The sequence below is a fragment of the Carassius carassius genome, chromosome 39 (genome assembly GCF_963082965.1).
Source record: "Carassius carassius chromosome 39, fCarCar2.1, whole genome shotgun sequence".
Classification (NCBI taxonomy): Eukaryota; Metazoa; Chordata; class Actinopteri; order Cypriniformes; family Cyprinidae; genus Carassius; species Carassius carassius.
In genome coordinates this window covers 26,848,763-26,874,421 of record NC_081793.1, presented here as the reverse complement: position 1 = coordinate 26,874,421, position 25,659 = coordinate 26,848,763, and the positions used below count along the sequence as shown (strand labels likewise).

The 25,659-nt window shown below is 36.2% G+C and overlaps 1 protein-coding gene and 1 long non-coding RNA gene across 2 annotated transcripts in view; both read left to right on the top strand.

Moving 5' to 3' along the window:
* LOC132121165 (uncharacterized) overlaps positions 1 to 25,659 on the top strand; it is a 52,175-nt gene that overhangs the window by 13,635 nt on the left and 12,881 nt on the right. The window contains exons 3-8 of the mRNA XM_059530349.1: positions 5,720 to 5,746; positions 6,743 to 6,876; positions 7,016 to 7,294; positions 7,439 to 7,534; positions 7,649 to 7,805; positions 24,917 to 25,117. Coding sequence (XP_059386332.1) covers positions 5,720 to 5,746; positions 6,743 to 6,876; positions 7,016 to 7,294; positions 7,439 to 7,534; positions 7,649 to 7,805; positions 24,917 to 25,117 — 894 coding nt within the window. The remainder of the gene's footprint in view (positions 1 to 5,719; positions 5,747 to 6,742; positions 6,877 to 7,015; positions 7,295 to 7,438; positions 7,535 to 7,648; positions 7,806 to 24,916; positions 25,118 to 25,659) is intronic.
* Positions 11,896 to 25,021, top strand: LOC132121717 (uncharacterized). Its single transcript, XR_009426300.1, has 3 exons — positions 11,896 to 11,992; positions 24,651 to 24,800; positions 24,917 to 25,021. It is a non-coding gene; the product is annotated as an uncharacterized LOC132121717 (long non-coding RNA).

Sequence of the window (25,659 nt, the reverse complement as noted above, 5' to 3'; positions counted from 1 at the left end):
AAGATCTAAATAACTATATAATTGTTATGCTAAGTAGATGCTATAATAGTCTATCCTGGTCGTTACCAATACTCGCAATTCCAGCTCCTGACTCACTACAGTGATTTTGATGGTTTTATACTGCCAAGGGCGTGGTAGCTCATACCAAGGGGCGTGGAAATAGGAAAAATCCAATAGGAAAAATCAACTGCAGTACCACCGTTCAACCTGAAGAGGGCAGCACTCACACGTTGTTACACCATATATTGTCGAATTAAAACACTTTATACTCAAATGTCAAAAAAGTTACTCGAATCAATGAACAGCACTAATAAAGCCCCATTCTTATAGATCATGCAAAGTCAACTGGCGGCCCGCGGGCCAAATCCGGCCCGCCAGAGATTTCCATCCGGCCCCCAGAATAATACTGAATTCAGGAATAGCCTTGTAAGAGGAAAAAGTTTAGGGCTGGTCCGAATACCATTTTTTGAGCTTCGAAGCTTCGGTAGTAATTAACATATTTTTCTCTCTAATAAAGGCAGGAATCTGTGTCTGTATGTCCGTTTGCATTTTTTTTATTTTGAGAACCGTTCATCCAATCGGCTTCACAAGGGAGTGAGTGCAGTGTCGCATTTGGTGCAATATAGATGGACACGCTAGACGCGACACATTCAGAATTAATTAACTTTTAGTAAACTACAATCAGAACAGCGCGAGCGGGAAGCGGCGCACCTCACGCGGGCAGGGCTTATGCTCCAAGAACGGACACTGCACTAGTGATATAAACGCACACAAACAGGTCTATTAAATTAAGCAATACTTTTAAGGTAGTCTTATATTTTTCTGACTAACAAATTGGCCCAGTAAGGGTAGATTTAAATAAAGAAAAAGGAAATTTAAATAAAGAAAAAAAGAAATTTACATAAAGAAAAAACGAAATTTAAATAAAGAAAAACGAAATTTAAATAGAAAAAACTAAATTTAAATGAAAGAAAAAACTAAATTTAAATGAAAGAAAAAACTAAATTTAAATAAAGAAAAACGAAATTTAAATAAAGAAAAAACTAAATTTAAATAAAAGAAAAAAAAAATTTAAATTAAAGAAAAAACGAAATTTAAATTAAAGAAAAAACGAAATTTAAATTAAAGAAAAAACGAAATTTAAATGAAAGAAAAAACGAAATTTAAATAAGAATTTTTTTTTCCTATTTTTCTATTTTGTTTCTATTATTCTATTTTCCACAATGTCAAAGCAACAAAACACAAGCTCAGACATGCACTTCGGTCCATAATAACTCCGCTGTTCTGCGCTCTAGCCAGAGAACACTCCCGTTGCTGGAACACGCGTCGGTTCTTTTTCTAGCATGCACGCATTTTCCGCGTGGCTCGAGCGCGCCTGAGACGCGTGTCTCAGTGTGCAAACTCCAACCTGTTAAATGGGAGCCGAAATAAAAAACGGACACGCCACGCAGCTGAGACGCTCACACAGCCAGTGTGTCGCCGGCCTTATTTAAGGGAGAATGAGAACCGTTTCGCGGGGGATCCCAAATGTGCAAAAAAATAAATTAAAATAATAATAATATTCGAATGTCAAATTTTCAAATCGAATACCAACCCACCAAACGAATATTCGGGTCCGTTCCATATTTATTTATTTTTTAAATCTAACGAGAAAAAAAGCAAATGAGGCACACAGGTACAGCATTTCTAACTGTAGGCACTATGAATACGTACTTATCAGTCAATTCTTCATTAAAACTACGGTTCTCTGAATCAACTTTTCGCTTAAGGCTCTTTGAGAGTGCCATTTTTTCATTTATATATATTTAGAAGGCCTTTCTTCTAGTGTTCTCCACAAACTACGACCTGCATGTTACAGTGATGGACAGCATGACAGCCTCACAAATATGAAGCCTAAAATATCGCTATCGCCCCCTGGTGGCTCGTTGCAGTAGAGGTAATATGTAAAAAAATAACATAAATTTGGAATTAGAATTAGTATATCAAACAATAACATATTAGGATACAATTCGAATTGTATTTTATATTACGAGTATCTGGCCCTTACAGTGTCTGCAGAGAAAAATTCTGGCCCTTTGACAAATATAGTTGATGACCCCTGTTATAGATCATTATAATAGGTAATAGTGATCATGGGCGTGGTAGTGGGGCAATTGGACCTGACTACCCAGGGCCCCGTCTAGGGAGAGGGCCCTTTGAAATCCCATCAATTTTTTTATTTTATTTTTTTTTGTACATTTTTTTATTTTTTTTGTAGCCTAATTCGAATTAATTGGGCCCTCTAATTGATGTCATTATTTCAAAATATATTGATAACACCAACTGAGAGAATGAACTAAAATAACGTTTCTCCTCTTTAGTGCACTTCTTTTCAGGATTTAAAAAAAAAATAATCATAAATAAAAACCAATTACTGTAAATACAAAATATAAAAATTAAACAACACCCAAAGCCTTCAGTTCAAAGAAATACTCCCAGAATCCCCTGTGGTCCCTGTTCCCCTGTGCAGAAAAGAGGTTTTGGTTAGAGGTTTTTGTTCAGGAACAGAATCATGTTCACATTTTTTGCTTTTATTGCAGATCGCCTGTGACTAATTAACTGTCCTGCCTTTGAAAAAATCCTCTCAGCTGGCACTGATGTTGCAACCACTCCCAGGTTTTTCTTCGCAAGTTTGCTAAGAGAGGGGAATGTTTGTGCATTGTTTTTCCACCAAAGTAGTGTATCCTGATTATGAGGAATTGGCCTCTCTTCTGAGTACCTGTGCAGTTCAATTAGTGCATCTGTGCTAGTTGTCCGATGCCGCTGTGATGCAAGGACCTGAGAGTCAAAATTTTCCCATATCCCACCTTTTGCTGCAGGTGGGGATGCAGGAGCCCCTGCAGACAAGCTTGAACTAGTTGTAGGGGCTGAAGCAGAGCTCGTGGCAGAGCTTAATCCAGATGTTGAAGGTGCTGAGGTCTCACTCATTGACTGCATTTCTGTAATGAGTCGAGCTTTTACAGGCTCAACATTTGCAGAGTCACGGAATCCCAGGTTTTTAAATCGAATGTCCAGATAGGTGCTGACAGCAAGACCATAAAATGTCTCAATAGACCTGAAACGATGATGGCATTGTGCCATCTCAGGAGCACTGAAACCAGGGGAATCACCTTCGAAACTGAAACATGTTTTTTAGTAGATACCTCCCTGGTTGCTTCTTCAAATGGTCTCAGTGCGTCAATAGAGAGACTGATATCAGACCATTGCTCCTCATTCAAGCAAAGCGAGCTCTTGCCAAGTAGACAGAGAACTGTGGTAACTGCCTCTTTTTGCTCCAACAATCTCTCCCACATGTAGAAGACAGAGTTCCACCTTGTCTCAACTGCTTGAAGGAGTTAATGTTCAGGGAACTTCTGCTGCTTTTGGATTTCTTTTAGCTTGTCTGCAGCTCTAGTGCTGTGGTGAAAGAAAGTAACTATAGCACTACTTCTCTTCTGGAGTTCTAGTATGTCAGGGTGAGCCTTGAGAGAGTCTTTCACCACCAAATTTAAAGTGTGTGCGAAACATGGGTAGTGTGACCAACCAGCTTTACGCACAGCAGCAACCATGTTGGCGCCATTGTCTGTTACTACAGCCTGAATCTTTTCTGAAATGCTCCATTCTTCCGCAATTCTGGTTAACTGCGAACAAATATTGTCTGCAGTGTGTTGTCCAGAAACAGAGCACGTTTCAAGCACGTATGCCAGCATATGCCAGTTTTCATCTATGATGGGGCATGAGACTGTTAAATATGCCTGTCGCTGTTGATGTCCACATGTCAGTTGTCAGCAAAACATTGTCCACACTGCTTAATGCCTTTCTGACCTTAGAGGAGCACTCTTCATAAAGTGCAGGTAGTTTCCCCTCCATCAGAGTTTTCCTACTTGGAATTTTGTACCGTGGCTCAAGTGTCTTTACAAAATTCCTGAAGCCGACATCTTCCACTATTGAAAGAGGCTGCAGGTCCTTCACAATCATTTCTGATAGGCGCCTTGTAATATCCACTGCTCCTGGAGAATCAGCTATTGATAAAAAAATAAATAATAAAAATAATTAAGTCTGGTGCACATCTACGTGTAGTTTAAATATAGAAACTAGTATCCCTTTCACAGCTAACACAAAAAGGGTAATTATATTCAAATATCAAATATGACCTACATTATATTCAGTATATTTGTTTCAGTTCCAGTAAATGTATTCATTTAAATAAAACGCTTCAATGGAATTAATGTATTACTTCTAGGTCTTAGCATAATTCTTAAGTTGACTAAAGTAACAAATGACCAGTTATTAATTATTATTAACTAATGCTGAAGATGACTAAAATATGTCTTTCATCAATCAATCAATCAATCATTGGGTGGGGTAGGGGGATTTTTCTCCTCCTCTCTCCGTTTCTGCAGCTCTGCATTTTCTGGTCCGTGATTTTTCATATGTTTGTACAAATTAGTTGTATTGCCACTGTATTTTAAAGACTTTCTACAAATGGTACAAGTCGCTGTTGTCTCATTTTCGGCCTGAAAATACAGCCATACAACGCTCCTCTTTCTCTCTGCTGCCATTCTCCGCCTCTGACTGACTGCTGTTAGAAATACGCGGCTGAGCGGCGCGCACGCCTGACTGCTGATAGTAGCGCTAGTGGTGAGTCACGTGCACGTGACGGTACAACACAGGAGAGGGGGAGGAGAGCAGTGTCGAGCACGAGCAGCACTCTTGAGAGCTTGCTCTGCTCTGTGACAGCAGCAGCATTTTGAGAAACACGGCCAGGTCGCAAAACGACAGAAACTGAAACTTAAGTATCGATATTTTCACGTTTTATTTTAAAAATTCTGGGAATTTTCGAAGTTGGAAAATTTCCATGGGAGTTAACAGGAATATAAGGGAATTAATGGGAATTTACAAAACTGAAAGGTTATTCCTTATATAGTTGACATTTTTTTGTTCATTATGGCAGGCTTAGCTTAATTTGATTGGTTTCTGAGGGTACAGTTGTCTCGTGTTCTCCTGTTCAAAAATAAATGTTTTTAATTTAAAACTTGCATCAATATCATGGCTCAAAATGTTAGCACACAAACGAACCCGATTTAGCCTAAGGTTTAAAGGTATTTGAGCACAGGTAGGCCAAATGCATCAATTAAGGTGGTGAATGAAAGAACCATTACTATAATCTGATTTGATTATAGACTTAAACTCTATTTATACTTGTTTATATATATAAAAAAAAAAGAATTCAAAATTAAATTTTCATTTTGCTAACCCGCATCGTACAATGGCATGTGTAGGGGGCCCACTGACATTGAGAGTATACAGGGCCCAGAATTTGGTGCTACGCCCCTGTCATGTAACAAGCTGTATGATTTTTCCTTGATTATAATTTAAAGACATTATGTTATTGTGCTGTAGCTTATGTGTGACTGTGAAGGATTAGTTAACAACTTTGCAAAAACCAAACACAAATACGCCTGAGAGTCCAAAGGCATTCACTGTGAGATGAAGCCTGTTAGAATACAGTTAGAATGTCCTTATAATTCAAGCAATGAAAGAAAAGAAATAGCCTATACCCATTAAAAATTACACATATTTTGTAATCATTATGTAAAATTAGCTACAGAAACAGCATCAGCAATAAACTGATAAACTGACTTGATTTTCATGTACAGTAGAACTGTTTTATAATTGAATGTTCATTTTTCTTTAATAGGCATTACAACAGCAACTGCATGGACAGGTAATTATGACCTTTAAATTAATGGTATATCAATATCACCACAATTATAAGATCGCAACTTGTAAAAGTTGATCTTTAGACATCACAGACCTGATTATTTCCTGTGAACGACAGACCAGGTAGGAATTTCATCAGGATCTGTATTATCCATTCTGTGCAGCTCTGTCTCAAACATATTTGCTTGAATTCCACCTGTTGTCAACCATAGTTTTGAAAACACATGTATTGATGGGGATATTGATCATTTCCAATGCTGAAGAAAATCGAAACAGTGGGTGTTTACATTAAAGGAATTAATTTGAATGAATAATAATAATTAATGCTTAAAAGATGTAATTCAGCAAATGTAGATGAGTATTTTGTTTGTGCTTGTGTTTTGCTTTTAGTTCGTAGCTTTGAGCTCAACTATAGTCCTGATGCTAATGTGCTCTAGTGTTGTGTAGTTTAGCAGATAAACAATTTAAAATTGTAAAATCTCTTGACAATACTTGAACGTTTCGTTGTACAACGTAAACTATTATATAATTTTTTAATAAACATAACAGCTTCAAAAATTGCATTTTAAAAATATGGATGTGTATTGTATGTTGTAGAGCAGACTTTATTTTATCCATAAATTTGAAAAACCCAGAGGAAGATCTCAAACCAACCCATGGTGAATTAGCCAGCTTTTGACATGCACCACTCTGTAGCACCAAATTATGGCAGACCCTTTTTACATTTATGTTGGATAAACTTTTAAGCTGAATGGAAACTACAACAAATATGATTTTTGCATTCCTATTTGCTCCAATAGCAAAAGGGGGTGGGGGGGAATGGGATTCCATGATAGCGTTTTTATGACTTTCCAAAAGAGGAAATGAGATTGATTATGTTGGTCAGAGGAGAGTAATAAGATGTTATATTTACTGTCACACATAATACACCACAAGAGGTCATCATAGTCCCACTATGACAGTGAGATTCAGTCATATCTTTTGTTTATTCTTTTGGTAGCTCCAGAAATATTCTACCCATTCGGCTCAGCAGCTGGAGACACAAACAATGCTGCTGTTGATGATGGAAGCTCCTCTGTTATTCAGCTGTTGAGTCCATTTTCATTCTTTGGCCGCAAATACCAGCAGATTTATGTAAGTTTTTATTTGATTTTGATTTTTTGATTGATTTTTTATTTAAGAATTTGATTCCATCTGAGTTTAAATGTGACTGGTAAATGCTTTATAAACTCATCCGTGATCAGTGATTTTGACAATATATCTCATGTTGTAGGTTAATAATAATGGATACCTCACATTCAACCAGTCTTCATCACAATTTGTCCCCTACTCATTCCCCGCTAGAGGAAGCCAAGATATAATTGCTGGTCTCTGGACTGATCTTGATAACCGTCTGAGAGGTGTAGTTTCATATCATCAGTACACCAGTGGAAATGTTCTCACACGGGCCACTCAGGATATAAACACACATTTCCCAAATCTGAACTTCACCGCTTCTTGGGTCTTTGTTGCAACTTGGGATAAAGTCGCTTACTTCAGCTTAACCAACACAGTGAGATTGATGTTCTTCTTAACTATAACAGTTTTTACTTTGTTCATGATTCATTTTCTGAATACTAGGCCAAATGAATACAGTAGACCATAAAGACAGCAACCAAAATATAAGCTTAAAGTGTTTATCTTTTAATTTTTGCAGGAAACATCGTTTCAAGTGGTTTTAATTTCAGGCCGTAATTTTTCATTTATTCTGATGAATTATGGTGACATTGCTGTAACAGGACATCCAGTGCAGGTGAAAGAAACTTGTTTTCTGTATTGAAAACACAATGTTACTATTCACTACTCTATAAAATGTCATGTCGTCTATAAATCCTGTTCATATGAATAATGTTTTACACACTTTCAGGCTGGTTATGACACGATAAACTCCACAGACTACTTTGTGATTCCTGGATCAATCAATGGCAGCTTCGTCTCAAACCTCAGGAACTCCAGTAATGTTAATGTTCCCGGTCGATGGGTCTTCAGGGTGGACAGTGGACCAGGAAACAGCATCTTGAAAAGTAAAAGTCTTATCTAAAGATAATGTTTTTTTAAAAATTCCTATAATCTTATACAGTGTTTATATGATTAGTGTCAAAAAATATAAATGAGTTTTTAGGTGTTTGTGTGTGTTTCTTTTTAGACAATGTCGTTGGATTACAAATTAGACTTTCCTCATTTATGGACTTGACACAGAATAGTTTTACAGCAAGTACGTCACGCTTACTATGAATATTTAAACAGAATACGGTTGCAATAGACCACATGGGGAAAGTCTGATCTGTTTGTCCATCTGTGTTTCAGATCAAGCAGGAGCTGGTCAAGTACGGTCTGCCAAACTGCAAAAGATAAAGCTGTAATTTCATCTTCTTTCAGGAAAAGAAGTAAAACCAGTTTGTTTAGCATCTGACAACAAATGTCCCTGACGACTGATGATATAATAGCTTCAGTTTTCATCAAGGTGGTTTCATTTAAAGGATTGCAAAGGACGCAAAACCACATAAAATTATCATAGAAGAGGTCCATTGGTATTCATCACTGAACCTCCTTTTTCTTTGCATATCGATCAAATATCAACTGTCAACTGCAGAAGTTTAGACTTTATTGTAAGTAAAACTGTTTTTCTCATTCACCTAAATTAGAACTATATCTATAAGCATACAAATACTTGTCTTGATGTACAGTAGCCTATAGTTTGAATGCAGTTTATGTGATTAAAAGTGTCTGCCAAATGCATCAATGTCATATTCCATCTTATTGCATGATTCTTCCGTCTTATCTCTGTCTTTAAAATCACTTAAGCATTTTTAAAATGGGAATCTAGATTTGTGACTTAATAAATAATGTTGTTTGATTATATATTTCTTATTATTTCAGTTATAAACATGAGAAAAGCAGAAACAGTGATGGAAACTTGTGCTGTATATAAACTCTAATAAGACTGTAGTGTGATTGTTTAACGCATTCTCATCCCAAGGCGTCATATACTGACCCTTTTGACATTCCGTCAACATTCTACGCATATGGCACCCTTTAGCGTCAATATGAGACACAGATTATGGGTTAGGGTTAGGGTTAGACCGCTAGGAGGCGCCTTCTGGCCCATATTTATCTGCGTCTAATATTGACGCTAGAGGGTGCCATGTGCGTAGGATGTTGACGAATGTCAAAAGGGTCAGTATATGACGCCTTGGGATGGGAACGGTCTGTCAGCTCAGCTCAGTTCAGTTTAGTGTTGATTTAGTTAAATTCAATAATTGTCAAGTTAAATTATTTAAACTATAAAGTTTAGTAAAGTCAAGTTAAACTATAAGCAGTTTAACAAAAGGCAGCAATGCAACAACCGGTTTATTTGTTAAGTGTCTTACAGCAAATATCCCAGTGATTAAAGATTCCACATCACCATTGTTCACTAAGGTGGTTTCATTTTAAAAGGTTTAAGCTTTAAAAAAAGGACACAAAACACCATAAAATTGATCAGGTGGTGAATAAATTAAAATGGTGGTGAATAAATTAAAATGTATATTGTGATTGACTAAAAATCTTACATGATATTATCATGATATCATCAGTGTGGTCAAGTCATTTGTGAACAAATTATTGGTGGTTTTTTTTTTTTTTGAGTGAGAACTTTTCAGTGAATCATTGATTCTGTTCACAGACTTGGTCAGACTGATCCAATCCTTAAATTCAGTTCAGTAATTCAGTCTCTGTAAATTTCTGTCTTTTCCTCATGCAAAGCTATATTGTGGCTACGTTTACATGCAGCCAAATAATCCGTTTGTAATCAGACTGAAGGCTCGATCGGAATGAAAAGCCTTCATGTAAAAACCTTAATCGATCTGATTGAGCTCGATCGGAATGAAATTTCGATCAGATTGAAGGGGGTGGTTTATTCCTCTTCTAATACAATTGAGAGTTCATGTAAACACTTGATCAGATTGAACCACGAAACTGAAAGGACTGAGTATGTGCAATGATGCAGAAATAATGTAGTTGCTGGGTGGCACTAAGGCTCAAGTGTCCTGTCATTATAAAATTCTTCTTTCACTTGGCAACTGTGAAGTAGAGCAGGAAAACCTGTTTTTGGATAATCGTCCACAGGAAACTTGTTTTGGGCACGGGGAGGGGCTTTGTTTGCATGATAAATCGTAGCAGCAGGCATAGCAGGATAAATATTAATTCTGCTTTTAAAAACAAATAAAGACACCGTGTAGGAGAGTGCATATTATGTACAAACAGTGAGAAAATCCCCCTTCAATACAACCCAGAAGATCTACAAGACATCAAAGACCAGCACAGAGACTCACCTACTCACATTTAGGTCAGCCATCATTACAAACACACGCAGCAGTTAACACTTTAGGGTTTTATGGGACACCAGCCATGCCAGCAAGCAGTTATTCCCAATACTACACTTCTTCAACACCAACATACATACCATTATTCTACATATCTGCTCCTTTCATACCATACAAGACAATTACACCATTATACGTCTTTTGAGAGATAAAAGATACCAACAAGTTAATATGGTTATTTAAAGAATATTTGGAGGCATTAGCTTCTTTGTTGGGGAGAGTGTGACCACCCTACATATAGTTTGGGTCACAAATAAAATTATTTATATATATTTCCTTTTTATTTTTACACATTACTTTCTATTTACATGTGTGTATATATATATATATATATATATATATATATATATATATATATATATATATATATATATATATATATATATATATATATATATATGTGTGTGTTTTATTTTTGATTACTTAAATATATGATGAGTTTGCACTGTGTAGTTCAGCTGAACTCTGGGTGACAGTTGAGAGAGTAGAGTTACCATGACGATTGCAGCGCATCCTCAGACAACAAAGAGGACCGTTAAGGAAACAACTAATACTTCTCTCTCTCTCATTTAATGTCAAGGTTAGTTAAATTAATTAATTAGTTAATTAGTCATACCAAACTGTAATTTACATGTTTTAATGTTCAAACAATTTGTTATTATTTATTTTATTATTAATTTTAAGACACTTACAATATGTCATAGAAAAGTTTACTCAAGTATCACTTAACTGAAATATTTTCTTGAGTTGTTTTCTTAAGATACTTACCTGAATTTAGGCCAGTTGTAAGAATTAGGGCATTTCTGTACATTCGGTTAAGGTTGCTATCATTTATATATTGTTTATTTGATCTATACAGTGTGTATTATTTTTTACCAACATGTTTGAATCATTTTGTGATTCAAAGTGTCTTACTGACTCTGAAATACAAATGTGTATGTATATTAAAAGACAACAAAGAGGACCGTTAAGGAAACAACTAATTCTTGTCTCTCTCTCTCATTTAATGTCTAGTTGATTACTGCTTACAATCTTCCTGACTGCCCTATATATATATATATATATATAGATAGATAGATAGATAGATATATTTACTGTGCGTTTACATTGAGTGTTCACAGTTTAGCAGCCAAACTTTAGTTGTGGGCACAATTCGCTTGCATAGTTTTTGTATTTATGTCATTATATGAACGGATTGAAGTTCTAGCTATATTAATTTATGTAGCTAAAGGTGCTTTGTCAATGGTAACACTGGCTAACTGGCTCAACTGAACGAATCATTTTGGAATCATGGTAAATTACTCTAATAAGAGTGGTTGTAGGGGATTCAAACACAACATTAGGAAACTTTAAAATACCATATATGACCTGCTCTTTAACCTACAAGAGATGATAATTTGATGGATGATTGAAAAAATATATATTCCTGAATCACCTGTTTGTGGCTTATTCATCCTAATGTAATCTTAATGAAACATTTAAGCATCTTAATAAGTTGATACAAATTGGAAGAAATTATTGTATAGCATAAGTTTATTTTTTATTTATATTTATATTTTATGTATTTATATTTTGATTATATTTATATTTGACACAATTTAAATACAAAAGCCAGGTGAAAACAGCTGTTTTGACACACTGACTTCTGTAAACATTTGTTGCATTGCTGGTTACCTGTCAACAAACTTTTGTGGTTAGAAGAAATGTAACCAGGCAGGCAGTCATTCACATTTTTTTCTTCATTCCTGGAAATGTTTCCTCATAAATGCAGAGACACATTTATAACCAATGAAACTTCCTACTAAACCACATTCGGTACAAGAGCAGCTTAGAAGAAGCTGTCTGAGGTAAGAAAATTATTATCTTTAATGTTAAGCTCCATAAGGTATATTCTCGAATTAGACAATTTATATTTATTATGTCCTTCATGAATACAAATTAAATTTATTTAAAATAAAATCTTACTGATCCCTTAAATTCTATCAAGATACGACGGATATCATCTTCCGAGCTTAAGTAAGTGAATCATGTTGGTGCTATGAAAAGTAAAAGATTAGCAGTATACATATTGTAATCATACTAAGGTCAAATTAAGTTTGTTACACTATTTTAAAGAGAAGTTGAAGAGAACTGAACTGAAGACAAAGGTTTTATTTATTTATTTATTTTAAGACGTCAAAGAAAAAAAATCACTAAAGCCTTTATACTTCTGCATTGTTCGCTTTGACGTGCAGTACACATGCAAACCGCTATTTTGCAGTGTCCACGGGCATGTTGCTGGTGTAACCCGCAGTACCACGACAAAGGCCGAAGAAGCCGCCGGCAGATAGATATCAAATCATTATTTAAAACTACAAAACAAGACAAAAACGCAACAGGAGAAGATGACAATCTTTCCGTCTTCACAAGGACTTGTACCACGGCAGATCAACATTATTTTTCATGGAAAACTACTGTTGTGTAATGCTATTTAGTATAATAAATGATAAGAAATGTTTGCTTTGTTTTATGTTGTATAAGAAGGTGTAACATTAAAATATATTGAAGTGTGCATAAACACACACAAAACTCATACGGAGTGAAGAATTCTAGCAGACCAATCACAGCACTTGCAGTCTGCGTAGAATTGTGGAAACAGTCCAGAGCGGCAAACAAACATCTTGGCATTTCGTTCCCTGCGCCTACACTAAATTTAGCCTATAGACGTAACTTACAGAGTTACATTTGCTTAAATAAAAATTAACAAAACTTTATAAAACTGAACATAACTTTTTGAGAGCACCCGTCCATCAAAAGCTCACTATCCAATCAGAGTAGATCACTGTTAAGCCTGCCCCCACGAGATATTTGTGTCAAAACACCAAATGAAAAACTGCGAAGCATAAGCAAAATCCGTGGCAATGCATTCAGAATCCAAGATCTTTGAAAAACATCAACAAAGAATGAAGCAAATTTGAAGAGCCTGTTAAATTTGTGCAACTGAGTTAATTGTTTTTTTCTTCTTTTGTAATGGCATATTTTTTATATTTTCTGAAAAAGTTACGTTCAGTTTCATAAAGTTATGTTCATTTTTATTGAACCAAATGTAATTCCATAGTAACTGTGCACAAAAAGTGCATGTGGGCACTGTTCTTTCACACAGGCCCTCACACCCCCTTGCTGCTCACTCATACAACTTGCGCCGTCATTTGTTTGACAGATTAACTTGGCCTCTGGGTTGTACTTCTGAATTACTTTTATTAACACTTCAAAAAGTGATTTGCTGTCTCTGTCGGTGCTAACGTCGTGGAAACCCAGAAATCTCTCACAAATAGTGCCACTGACAGAGAATGACGGACAGCTGGCATTTGCATGCACATGTATAGGTCTCTGCAGGAAAGTAATGGGAGTTACCAGATCAGGGTGTTTATAGCCCATGATACCTGATTGGCTGACGTCATAGCGATGGTAGGTTTATGGGTGAGGTTAGTTAAGGGGGATCATTTTGATTGTATGATATAGAAACACCTAGGGCTGCAACTAACGATTATTTTGATAATCGATTAATCTGTCGATTATTTTTACGATTAATCGGTTAATGTACTTATATTTTAGATTTGCCCATTTTTTCCCCAAGTAAATTATTAATAAAGGGTCTTTATCATTCAGCATAGATTTTTAAAAGATTTTAACCATTTTGCATTGTCATATCCTCATCAAAAATATACCTGGAGTTGTTTTATTATGTGTTAGTAATCCTTTGTCGAACTCTTCTGCAATCAAAACACTGAGCCATAGCAAATTTCGCAAGGAGATTTCAAATAATGTTTTCACCATGGCAGTCCATAGAGCTCCTAAAGTAGTTTAACATCCCGAACAATGCTTAAGGAATCTTTCAGAACATCTTTTCACGAAGAAGAAGGATAAAACAGAATAAAATTGCAGTACATTTTATTTTATTATTTACTGGGAAACAGCTTTATAGCTTTTGCTGTGAAATTGTAAACAATCCTTCGAAAAAAGTGCCAATGGCATGAAACCTGAATGGAACTCGCATTTTAAAATAAAATCCATCAGAAGGTTGTCCAGAAAAAATAATTGGACACACACAAAAAAACTGCTGTGTGAAAAAGTGCATTTCAAATATATTTAAACATTTACCTCTCTCATTCAGTCATAATTAGGCTGCAAGACTGAATTATGAACTGGTAAACGACAAACTGATCACAGAACATGTTTGTAAAGCTTTAAATGTTAACTGTTAAAAAGCAATGTTATCAGCTTTTACGACTAAACATTTGCAAACAACATTGTACTGGAGAATCTGCACAAATAAAAGTCTTAGGGGCCGTTCACATATTGCGCCTAAAAAAGCGTGGAAAACGCTAGGCGCGCCGCTTTCTCCTTCTTTCCAAAGCGCTCGGGCAGAAGCGCGTCTGCCTTTGCTAAGCAACCATGACGTGCTCTCTCCAAGAGGCAGAAATTTCAGCAAAGGATAAATGGATTTGCAGCTCTTAAAATCGCACCCGCGGTGCGCTTGCGGCTCTCTGATAGTGATGTGTCGTTCTTGAACGATTCGTTCATTTTGAACGAATCTTTAATGTGACTCGGGAAGAACGAGTCGTCTCGGGGAGTGATTCGTTCAGTCGCGTATGCGCATTATTCTATAGGTTCTGTTCTATTAGTAGTGATTCACCATACATGTCTATGGATTCACCTGTCAGTCAATGGAGTCTTGAGCCGGAAAGAGAATTGATTAGTTCATAGTTCGGGTCTATCGGGTTTTTGACTCGTTCCTTAATCACGTGACAGCCCCATACGCTAACCCAATGCAGTCTGAGCCGGAAAGAGAATTGATTAGTTCATAGTTCGGGTCTTTCGGGTTTTTGACTCGTTCCTTAATCACGTGACAGCCACATACGCTAAAACCAATGCAATATGAGCCGGAAAGAGAATTGATTAGTTCATAGTTCGGGTCTATCGGGTTTTTGACTCGTTCCTTAATCACGTGACAGCCACATACGCTAAAACCAATGCAATATGAGCCGGAAAGAGAATTGATTAGTTCATCTCATGAGTCTTCGGGTCGGGTCGAGTCATTCCTTAATCACGTGACAGCCCCGTACGCTAAAACCATAGACAGTAAAAGAATGCAGTATTGAGTCGGAGAGAGAATTGATTAGTTAATCTTTCGGTTCTTCGGGTTGTTCGTTCTTTTGTCCCGTGATGTGACAACATTGGCTAGAGTAATTATTAAATCAGATTGTCTGTATAAACCATACTTTTGTAACATATGACACTTTATAAACATTAAAAAACACTGTGTACATACTTTTGAATTGTTGTTTATTGTTTATTTTTGTGCCATTAAAGCTTTGTAACAAAGAGGACAACTATTCTAAAATAAATCAAAATAATAAAAAAGTATAATAAAGATAAAACTAAAAGATAATAAAGCCACAGGGTCTAATAACCTTAACAAATGAACTTTAAAAGTACAATATAAAAAAAGAAAAAAAAGAAAAACTAAATATTGCACAACAAGCTTTGCTTTTTTATATATAATAATTTAAAATGAATACATTTTAAAATAAATAACACTTTTGTGCCAAAATAAAAACTTTATATCAAAGAGTATAACTATTCCCCAAATAATTTTAAACCATTTAAATAAAAATAAATGAAAATGAAGAGATACTAAAGCTACGGAGCCTTATAACAATAACAAATTACCTTTAAAATCACAACAACAACAAAAATATTGCACAACAAGCTAGTCTTTTTCTAAATAAATAAAAATAAATAAGCTTTAAAATAAATAACACACTGTGGCTATATTTTTAGGACTTGCTTTAAGGCATGTTTGCATAAAAAAAAAACAAGCTCCCTGACCTTGGATGGGCTGAGTCTGTTTCTTCTATCTGAGATAATCTGCCCAGTTTTAGAAAAAATTCTTTCAGATGGCACAGATGTGGCCACAATGCAAAGTCTTGTCTTTGTGACTTCAGAAAGGCTTTTGTATACTGGTGAACATCTCCTCCACCAGGCCAGAGGGTCTGATGTGCGGGGTAAGAGTGGCTCTGCAAGGTAGGCCTGCACCTTTATAGCATCTGAGGTCTTAGAAGAGGTAGCAGAAGGCCTCAAGCTTGCTACCCTCTCGTCAAAGTCTTCCCAAAACATGGCCCCTGCACTGGCAGTAGCACCAGGATCTGAAGTATCCTCCTCACTCTGAGCTGGGTTAAAACTGTTAAAGCTGAAGTTATCATAACCTTAATGTTTTAAACTAACATTAATAATTCAAAATTTTATTTGCTTTTAATGTATATGTCATTGTCCTTTTTTGAGCAATCTTCTTATACATATATTACACCAATATGTCAAGTCTGCCTAGGAAAAGCAATTATTATACTAGCAAATTCAAAATTGGAGTAAAAATGAACAAACTAGTATAAATACTTTTTATTGTAAGCTTGAATTATTATATTATTATATAGCCTAGTGTTTATTTACCGATAGACAGTCAAAAAGACAAATTAATCAATATTTTATTTATAACAGGGTTTTATTTATTTATAAAATAATAACAAACCACAGATCCTCAACAAACAGTAACAAAAACACAGTGACAGAAATGTCAGAAATAGCGTATGGGTCTGTCACGTGATTAAGGAACGAGTCAAACTCGACCCGAGACCCGAAAGACTCATGAGATGAACTAATCAATTCTCTTTCCGGCTCAAGACTGCGTTAGTTTTGCGTATGGGTCTGTCACGTGATTAAGGAACGAGTCAAACTCGACCCGAGACCCGAAAGACTCATGAGATGAACTAATCAATTCTCTTTCCGGCTCAAGACTGCGTTAGTTTTGCGTATGTGGCTGTCACGTGATTAAGGAATGACTTAAACCCGAGGACTCTTGTCAGATAAGAGGTGAGGTGAGCTAATCACAGACTGAAGACCCAGGTAAAGAAGGAATTTTCTTTTCTGTATCTTATAGCATTTTAGTTTTGTATTGTTTTTAGTGGGATCAACGTTTGCGTAAGTACTAGATGTGTTGGGGAAGTAACACATAACATTTTCATTACATTTTGCTAAAATGAACGAAATGAACGAAATGACTCGAAAAAAGATTCGTTCATTTTGCTGAACGAGACTCAAAAGTCCGAGTCGGTAAAATGATCCGAACTTCCCATCACTACTCTCTGAAAAGTTTAGATGTTTTTAACTCGGTGTGGACGCGCCTGGAAAAACGGGCGCGTCGCGACCGTGTCGCTTCCATTATGAGCGCGCATACAGCGCCTACATTGGAAATAACAAACTTGAGAGCGCAAAAGACGCGATATGTGAATGACCCCTTAAACATTTCAGTAGTGCAGAGTTTACAGGTTACTCTTCTTTTTTTGAAGGCTCAAAGTAAAGTACTCCCACATCCTGCTGAATGCTGCAGAGACGCTGTTCGGGAAGCACGTGACATAAAACGAGGCCAGCTATTGGCTATTCGCTACTTCTCCTGCTGTACTGGCTGAGTAAAACCTCCGGTGGCTCATTACTGCCACACTTTGGTCACCGCAGATTTGAAATATGCACGAAATGAGTTGCTTACAGCAAATAAAAGTTATTTAGCAACTAATCGATGACTAAATTAGTTGACAACTATTTTAATAATCGATTTTAATCGATTAAATCGATTAGTTGTTTCAGCTCTAGAAACACCCAGCAGTTTGAAAACACCCACCCACAAGGTCATAAACGCTCACTTTTGCTCTGCAGAGATCTTTACATGAGACATAGGTAGTGTCCTCTGCTTGTATGGCAAAGAAATCAGGTGACTGAATTTCTTGATCTATTTCATTATTTACAACAGTGGCTATACTGTCAATTGTCATTTTTTGAATTGACTTCGAAGTGGAAATGGTGGATGTTTTCAGATGCTCTGCAAGTGCTGGGTAAAACTCTGAAAAGATTTCTAGAAGTTGTACACAATTCCCTTTGTTTTTACTTGTAGCAGACTCATCATGATGACTAAATATGTGTTGTTATTGGCCAAAATATAGAACAGCTATGATCAGTTTGCGCATAAGATCACGTTTTTTCACCACCTGCCACATGCCGCAGTACCCCAGTGGCAGTGGCCTGACTGAGTGCTTCATTGATTTTACCCGCCCGAACAACTTCAGCTTAAGAGTGGAAGATATATGGCTCCGAGACTTTACATGTCTTTCCGTAGCTCTTGCTTAATTCTTCATATCGTTGAAACCATTTGTAATCCATGGATTGAATCCTTTAGTTGATTCGTCAAATATAAGCCAAGGCAAGCAGAAGAGTTTGTTCAAGTTCACTGAGCCTGTTAGCCACTGGGTTCTCCTAAATAATTTGTTTCTAAAACAGCACATTCGGCTGCATAATGAAGATTGTTTTATGTCCAGATTAGGCATGGGTCTTCCTTAATTTTTAATTTTTTAGCCGCTGCTCAAAAGGGAGCTTTGCAAATTTATCGTGGGAGTCGTGGCCTAATGGTTAGAGAGTCGGACTCCCAATCGAAAGGTTGTGAGTTCGAGTCTCGGGCTGGCAGGAATTGTGGGTGGAGGGAAAGCATGTACAGTTCTCTCTCCACCTTCAATACCACGACTTAGGTGCCCTTGAGCAAGGCATTGAACCCCCAACTGCTCCCCGGGCGCCGCAGCATAAATGGCTGCCCACTGCTCTGGGTGTGTGCTCACTCTGTGTGTGTGCATTTCGGATGGGTTAAATGCAGAGCACAAATTCTGAGTATGGGTCACCATACTTGGCTGAATGTCACTTCACTTTCACTCACTTCACACACTTATTTGCAATAAAATATTCAATATCTTGTCCCTACATATTTTCTACATTATAGGCGCCACAGAGTCTTCAAGCATATTACAATGTCATTGAGATCTCAATGGTGATTGGTTTATAATTCAACGGAAGCTAGCCTCCTCTTTTAATTTTGTAAGACATGGTCGCATAGACATACTCGAGGCTGACTGGGTAATTTTTTATCAACGCAGGCCAGAATCTCCATTTTTGGATTGTGCTTCCCCGTCCCCTTCAATAATCTCTATCCACAGACACGTTCACGGGGAATACAGCAGCGGTAAAACAGGGGATTCCGACTTAAGTAATATTTATTGTTTGAAAATTACAATTGAAATTACAATTAAGAAATACACATAATGAAAAACATTAAATATTATCTTGAGATTTCATTAACATTCAATTGTATGATAGCCTACTATAACTATTTTTATACCTCAAAATTTTGCGTAGGCTGTGCCTCCCCTGACGAGCTGCCACTGCTTATTATATGGTATATGTTACTATATTTTTGTTGAGCAAATTAAGATGCACATGTTCAATAGTACATAAAGTGGTGTAAAGTGTAATGTATGTACACAATATGTACATAATAATTAATAATATTGTAAACACTAATTTAACCTCTGGAGTTTTAAAATTTTTACATTTTGAATCTTTAAAAATCGTAGCTTCATTAGAATGGTACGGAACTTGGTGACTTTCATGGCACTTGGTATGTGAACACACAAAACAAGTGTGGGCATGATTCTACAAAGCTAAGTGGTGTTAAAAAAATGTAATGGTTAAAATGACTGCCATAATTAATACAGTTGTAGATTATAATAGGCCACTCAAACTGTAACTCAAACGCTCTCTGCCCTATTAGCATATACACAGCCCTGATAGAGCCTTGCACGGGCCTCAGATTTAGGCCCTAGCCTGGCCCTAGTCCAAGATGGTCAAACCCTAGCCTGGCCCATGTCTGATAGTTTATCAGAATTTCTTGAGCCCAACCCGAGCCCGTTTTTTTCCTCTTCTCCCAAAACTGCTTATACTACTAAGTGTTTAGTGCTGCGGGACACTAAACACTTTCGAGACGCTCTTGACAGTTGCGGTAGCAAGTCTTGTGTTGTAGCTGCTATAGATACAATGTCAGTGATAAAAAGCCATTAAAAGTGTTGTGTGTTGATGCACCAACAAACATAGGCATTTCCATAGACCGCTGAGGAAATGGTGGTTGACATTCATTTTCGAAGGACCCCGGAAAAAAAACAGGAGGGTTGACAGCTAATAACTACACTTTTCAAACACCTAGTTAAAAGTACATGTGTGAATGGTTGTTAGAACTAACGTTTACTAAACTAGCAGCTAAGTGGAGCGCAGTTTACCTTTGTCCGGATTAATTTACTGTATTCCCACTGTTTGCCAGCTTTATGATCTGCAGCTCCTGAACCCATCCATTTGTGAACTGCAAATGAGACTCCAATGACTTTAGCTTCGGAATTGTTCAGGCGCTCACAAAACAAACAAGGTAGCCGAAGATATCTGTAATGCAAAAGTGCTGCGGCAAGTCGTCGTCGGTGGTCCACTCTTTGTTGGGAATTTCATATGGTTCCAAACAATTAATAGTGCCGATTTTCTCCACATACTGGTCCCTGGCATCCCTATTTAGCGTATCCCTGTAAATCCCACAACCTTTTTGCGTTTTTAACATATTTTTTCGTTCTCCCAACTGTGCTTCTTCTTGTTCGACTTGCTGTATGTTTATATTCGTGAGGCCCTCAACATGGATGCCACGTCCCAGAATGCAACACAGTGCCCATGCCCTATAACATAGTTTTTACAAGTTTACATCATAATACAAAACACAAATCAAAGATCACAACAACAATTCACCAATGGGTAAAACACACAGCTTGTTAAAAGTAGCTTAAATTCATGTAATTATGGAAACACGGTCAGCTTTAGAATGCTTTGTAGATAATTCCATGCCAAAATAGCATTATATCCAAATCCCTGTTCCCTAGCTTTGTTCGAACCAGAGGGACATTAAATTATAACAGATCGTTTGAGATTGTAGCGTACCTTTTGATTTTAGAAAAACTCAGGGACAAGTAAGATGGAGTTAGACCACAAATAGACTTAAACAAAACAATACCAATTAAAATGTCTTCGGGTATACAACAATGGTAACTCAGCCTTCTCATATAAAGTACAATGATGTGTTGGATAACTACAACCACTAATAAAACATTATTGGGGTCGCATTAAAACCACAGACTTGGACTTGGCAACACTGACAGATAGTAATGTCTACAACAGACAGACAGCAATGTCTCAGCGCAACCACAACAGCTTGAAGCTGTCTAATGTGGCATGGTCTAATAGTAGAACAGCTTTCCTGTGTGTACATATCCTTATGTAGCACACCCGCCATCTGACTGGAGGTGCTGCAGTTTTCTGTTTAAATAAACAAGGAGAGACACCGTTTTGCTGCTTTTAGTCATGGAGTCGCTCTTGTAATGATTTATTATAACAATTCAAAGATTGTATCATTTTACATATATTTGTTGTATAATTTAATCACAATGTCTTATGTCACCTTACATGTGACTCAACCCAAACACTAATAAACGTGTTGCATAAGGCTTGTACAAGTTTTCTTACACTCAATCTGTATTTCTGTCATATAACTCAGTATCTTCTTCCTTTACATCACTATACATTGCAGTCTCCCTTGTATGTGCAAAAATGTTATAAGCCACTGTATAACTAAAAAGTTGAGCGAACCATTGATTAGATGATATAATCATTGAAACTGAATTACTATATAGAGCTAATATAGTTAAACAGAAGGAAGACCATTAAACATTATCATATCAAAACATTAACAGTATATAATATTCAAAAATTATATATAGATATTTTAACATGTATGGCAATTGCTCAATACATCACTTTACATGCTACAAACACAATTATAAGGCTGTAAACACAATAAACATTACATTACTTTGGGTATTCAGTGTGTTGGAGCCTCTTATAATTTGGATGGTATTATATTAATACAAGGCCTAACGCAAAACACCCGCGAATGAATCAGCTTTTTAATAAACACAAACAATGTCTCTTTTAAGCATCTTAACTAAACCCAGGAAATGTATATTACCCTCATGCAACCACATACACATGAAATCGACAATTTCTTTAATGTTTTATATCCTTAGTGATCGATTTCACCCACCTGTTTAAATAAACAAGGAGAGACACAGTTTTGCTGCGTTTAGTCATCGCTCTTGTAATGGCCTCTTCTCTGCGACTCACCTTTAATCACACTGTACCTAATCAGCACAGCGTCTCCCCCTACTGTCCACTAAGATTACTACGCATCACCGTTAACCCTAATAACAGCAAACAATGTTATAAACAGAAATTAAATAATCAAACACATGGGAAAATAAAACAAATTATTCCTGTGACTACACGTACAGGGTGCCACACTTACGAGTACATTTTTGCCTGGATTATTTGTGTGCCCCCCCCCAAGTGTTAGATAAAAAATGTTAGATTAAATTTACATCCCTGCCTATGTCAGAGAGTCAGTAGTAATATCAATGCGTTCCTATTGGTCACTGTTAGAGGGGCTCAGCTTAGCCTGACAGTTAGCCTACTCCAGTCCAGACCAGGTTAATTTCCCAGCATAAGTTGCCACAGTGACTAAGCTTGAGCTATGGTCATTTTGCTTTATGAATCCCAGTGAAGTGAACATATCATATAACAGATAACATTCCGAACAGAAGGGCGTTTACGCTTGTCTTTTCAGTATGTACGTATGTGGACAACATCCGAATACAGGTCACATGTTAATGCCAACTATAAACGCAGCTGAGGATGTGTCATTTGATCTCGGATGTAATAAGCGACGTATGAAGAACGAGCCCCTGGACTTTTTGTATTTTGGTTCTGTTTATGTGCGGCAGTCACCGTGAGGGGCTGTCGCGGTATTTTGTGATGGTTTATTTTATTAAAGTTTTGTTTAAATGTTTACTGTTTCCCGCCTACTTTTTCACGATCTAACAACATTTGTTATAATTTAATTCAGTAACATCATTATTGTGATTTTCATTTTTTTTTTTTTTACTTCAATTAATAGGACTGTGTATTCAGAAACAGGTGCCGTTAGTTTGCGTCGTCAGTCGCAAATATTACAAAAATATTTTTTTGTTTGGACAACAGGCAACACCTTCTCTTAAATTCTTTATACACCACAAACTAAACAGGTTTAAACACCAGTTTTTTTTTTTTTTTCTCACAGAATTATGTATCACTGCTGTTTTTCTAACATTTTCTATAACACAACTGCAGATTTTAGGCTAACTGATTGGGTGAACACACAAATTCACAGTCACGACATAATTGATAAGACTGCTGAAAAAACACATTTATATTTGTATGTTTGAGATGTTAATAGTTTTGTAATTTTATTAAAATAGATTAAATAATTATTTAACAAATATTACACTCTATCACGTACATACACAATTATACACACCTCAATGAATTAGTATAACCAGAGGCGGTTCTAGACCCTTTTTAGGTGGGCTTCAGTCCCCCATTTGTCATCTCAGTCCCCCTAAAACTGTAATCAGCTATTTGAACGATCAGGCGAGTGCTGCTTCCTAAAGAAAGTTTATCGTTCTCAATATCGTTTTCACATGCTATTATAGATCGTTGATGTGTGTGTGCACATTTGAAGGAAGCGTGTTGGGAGTGAGAACGTGTTGCACTGAGAGGCACTACACGGACAGCACGCCTGGTCCCATGAAAGTGCGTTTCAATGGCACGATTTTCTGTTTCTATTTGGTGTAGAAATAGTAATTTGTGCCATTGAAAAGCACTTTCATAAGATCGGGTCATTCACTTTCGCATCTTCTCGAGCAAATACGCAAATACACAAAATATTGTCACAATGACTGTCTTGACATGTATGGAAGTAAATGCAGTTGGTTACATCTTAAATACAGTACATAAGCATTTAAGAAAATATTGGATGTCAGTATTACGGATCCATGCAACTATAATAGTTATTTATTGTTAATCAAACATCAAAAGAAAACAACTTCTGTAACTTTAATAGGCAATTGTGTCTAATTACTTAATACAGTAATACAGTTTTCATAAGCAAAGTATAATAATGTTTATTTAGGAAATTTTGTACCTGATGGTCTCTCTGAGGGCTAAGCCCTCCTAAAGATGAAATCCTATAATGCCCCTGGCTATATCTATATAGTCAAAATGAGTCAGAGGTCAGAAATAACAGTTTGAAATCAGATCAGACCCAAATGGATTAAGTTCTGATAAAGCATTACTATTCATTTTTGTTACATTGTTGTATTGCATTTTAATGTAATGTGTATAAGAATGCTTGCTTTGTGTTCAGGTTTGTCTATAGTAATAAAAAATGAAAAAACTGACAATTCAAATCAAATTCAAATCAATATTTTTAAACGTGTGTATGTATATATATATATATATATATATATATATATATAAACCTTTGACCTAAAGTGGCCCTTGAGAATGTCTAAATATACTTGTCAAATCCATAACATGTCTAAAAACAACACAAGCTTTTATAAAGTGCTATACAGGTATCTAGTGATTACACCATGAAATGACATGTTTTTCTATCTTTGCTCTCACCAGGTGGTGCTAATCTGCCTTCAAAAATTGGATTTAAAAAGGCTTAGTCTCTGTTTATTCTAACCTACATTCTGGTTTTTCCTGACTTCATCATCATGAGACTATCTCTGGTTTCACAACATCTGCTGGTGCTCACATCAGTCCTATCACTCAGTAAGGCATTTTGTTCCTGATTGATTTTCAGTGTTAATTTGTTTGTTAAAATACACACATTTCTGATTTTTTTTTTTCTTTTTCTGAATGTAATAATCTCTCTTTCTCTTTAACAGCCAGGGCACAATCAACAACTGCACAAACAATATTTCCATTAATAACAACACATTCTACACCCGAGACAACAACAACAACAACATCTGCACCAATATCAACAACAATACCTGCAACAACATCTTCAGTGACAACAGCACCTACAACAACATTTGCACCAATAGCATCTCCATTAACAACATCTGTATCAACAACACTAGCAGGTAATTATGGACCTTTGTTTTAGAATATGATCTGTGGTTTGAACTAAACAAACCCAAGAAGAACCTCTGCCACATTTATTATGTATCATATAAATGGTTTATAATTTAATGTCAGCATGAAACAGAAGTTGTGTAAGCATTTCATCAAATGTAGTGACTTGATTTTTTTCCATTGGGAACTGATTGGATGGTTGTGGTTTACTATTGGTCGATCTCATATGAGTTACAGGTTGTTCCGCCCTCATGCCTGTAAACTTTATAAGATTTGCGATTGTATGTTTGGCTAATTTTGATCCATTAAAAATTATAAAGAAATATTAGGGGAACATTACCATCATGCAAAATTGTTAGTAGGGTTGTTGGGTTGCATTCTCAATTGTTTTGTATTCTAAATGAAGAGATGTTTTACAGTTTGCTGTGTAACTTAAAACTCACGGAAAGAGAGAAAAACATTTTTTTTTGACTCCACTCCTATGTACAAGGAGGTACATTTGAATAATAATTTCAATTATTACATTTTTTAATTGTTTTTGTTTTTCACA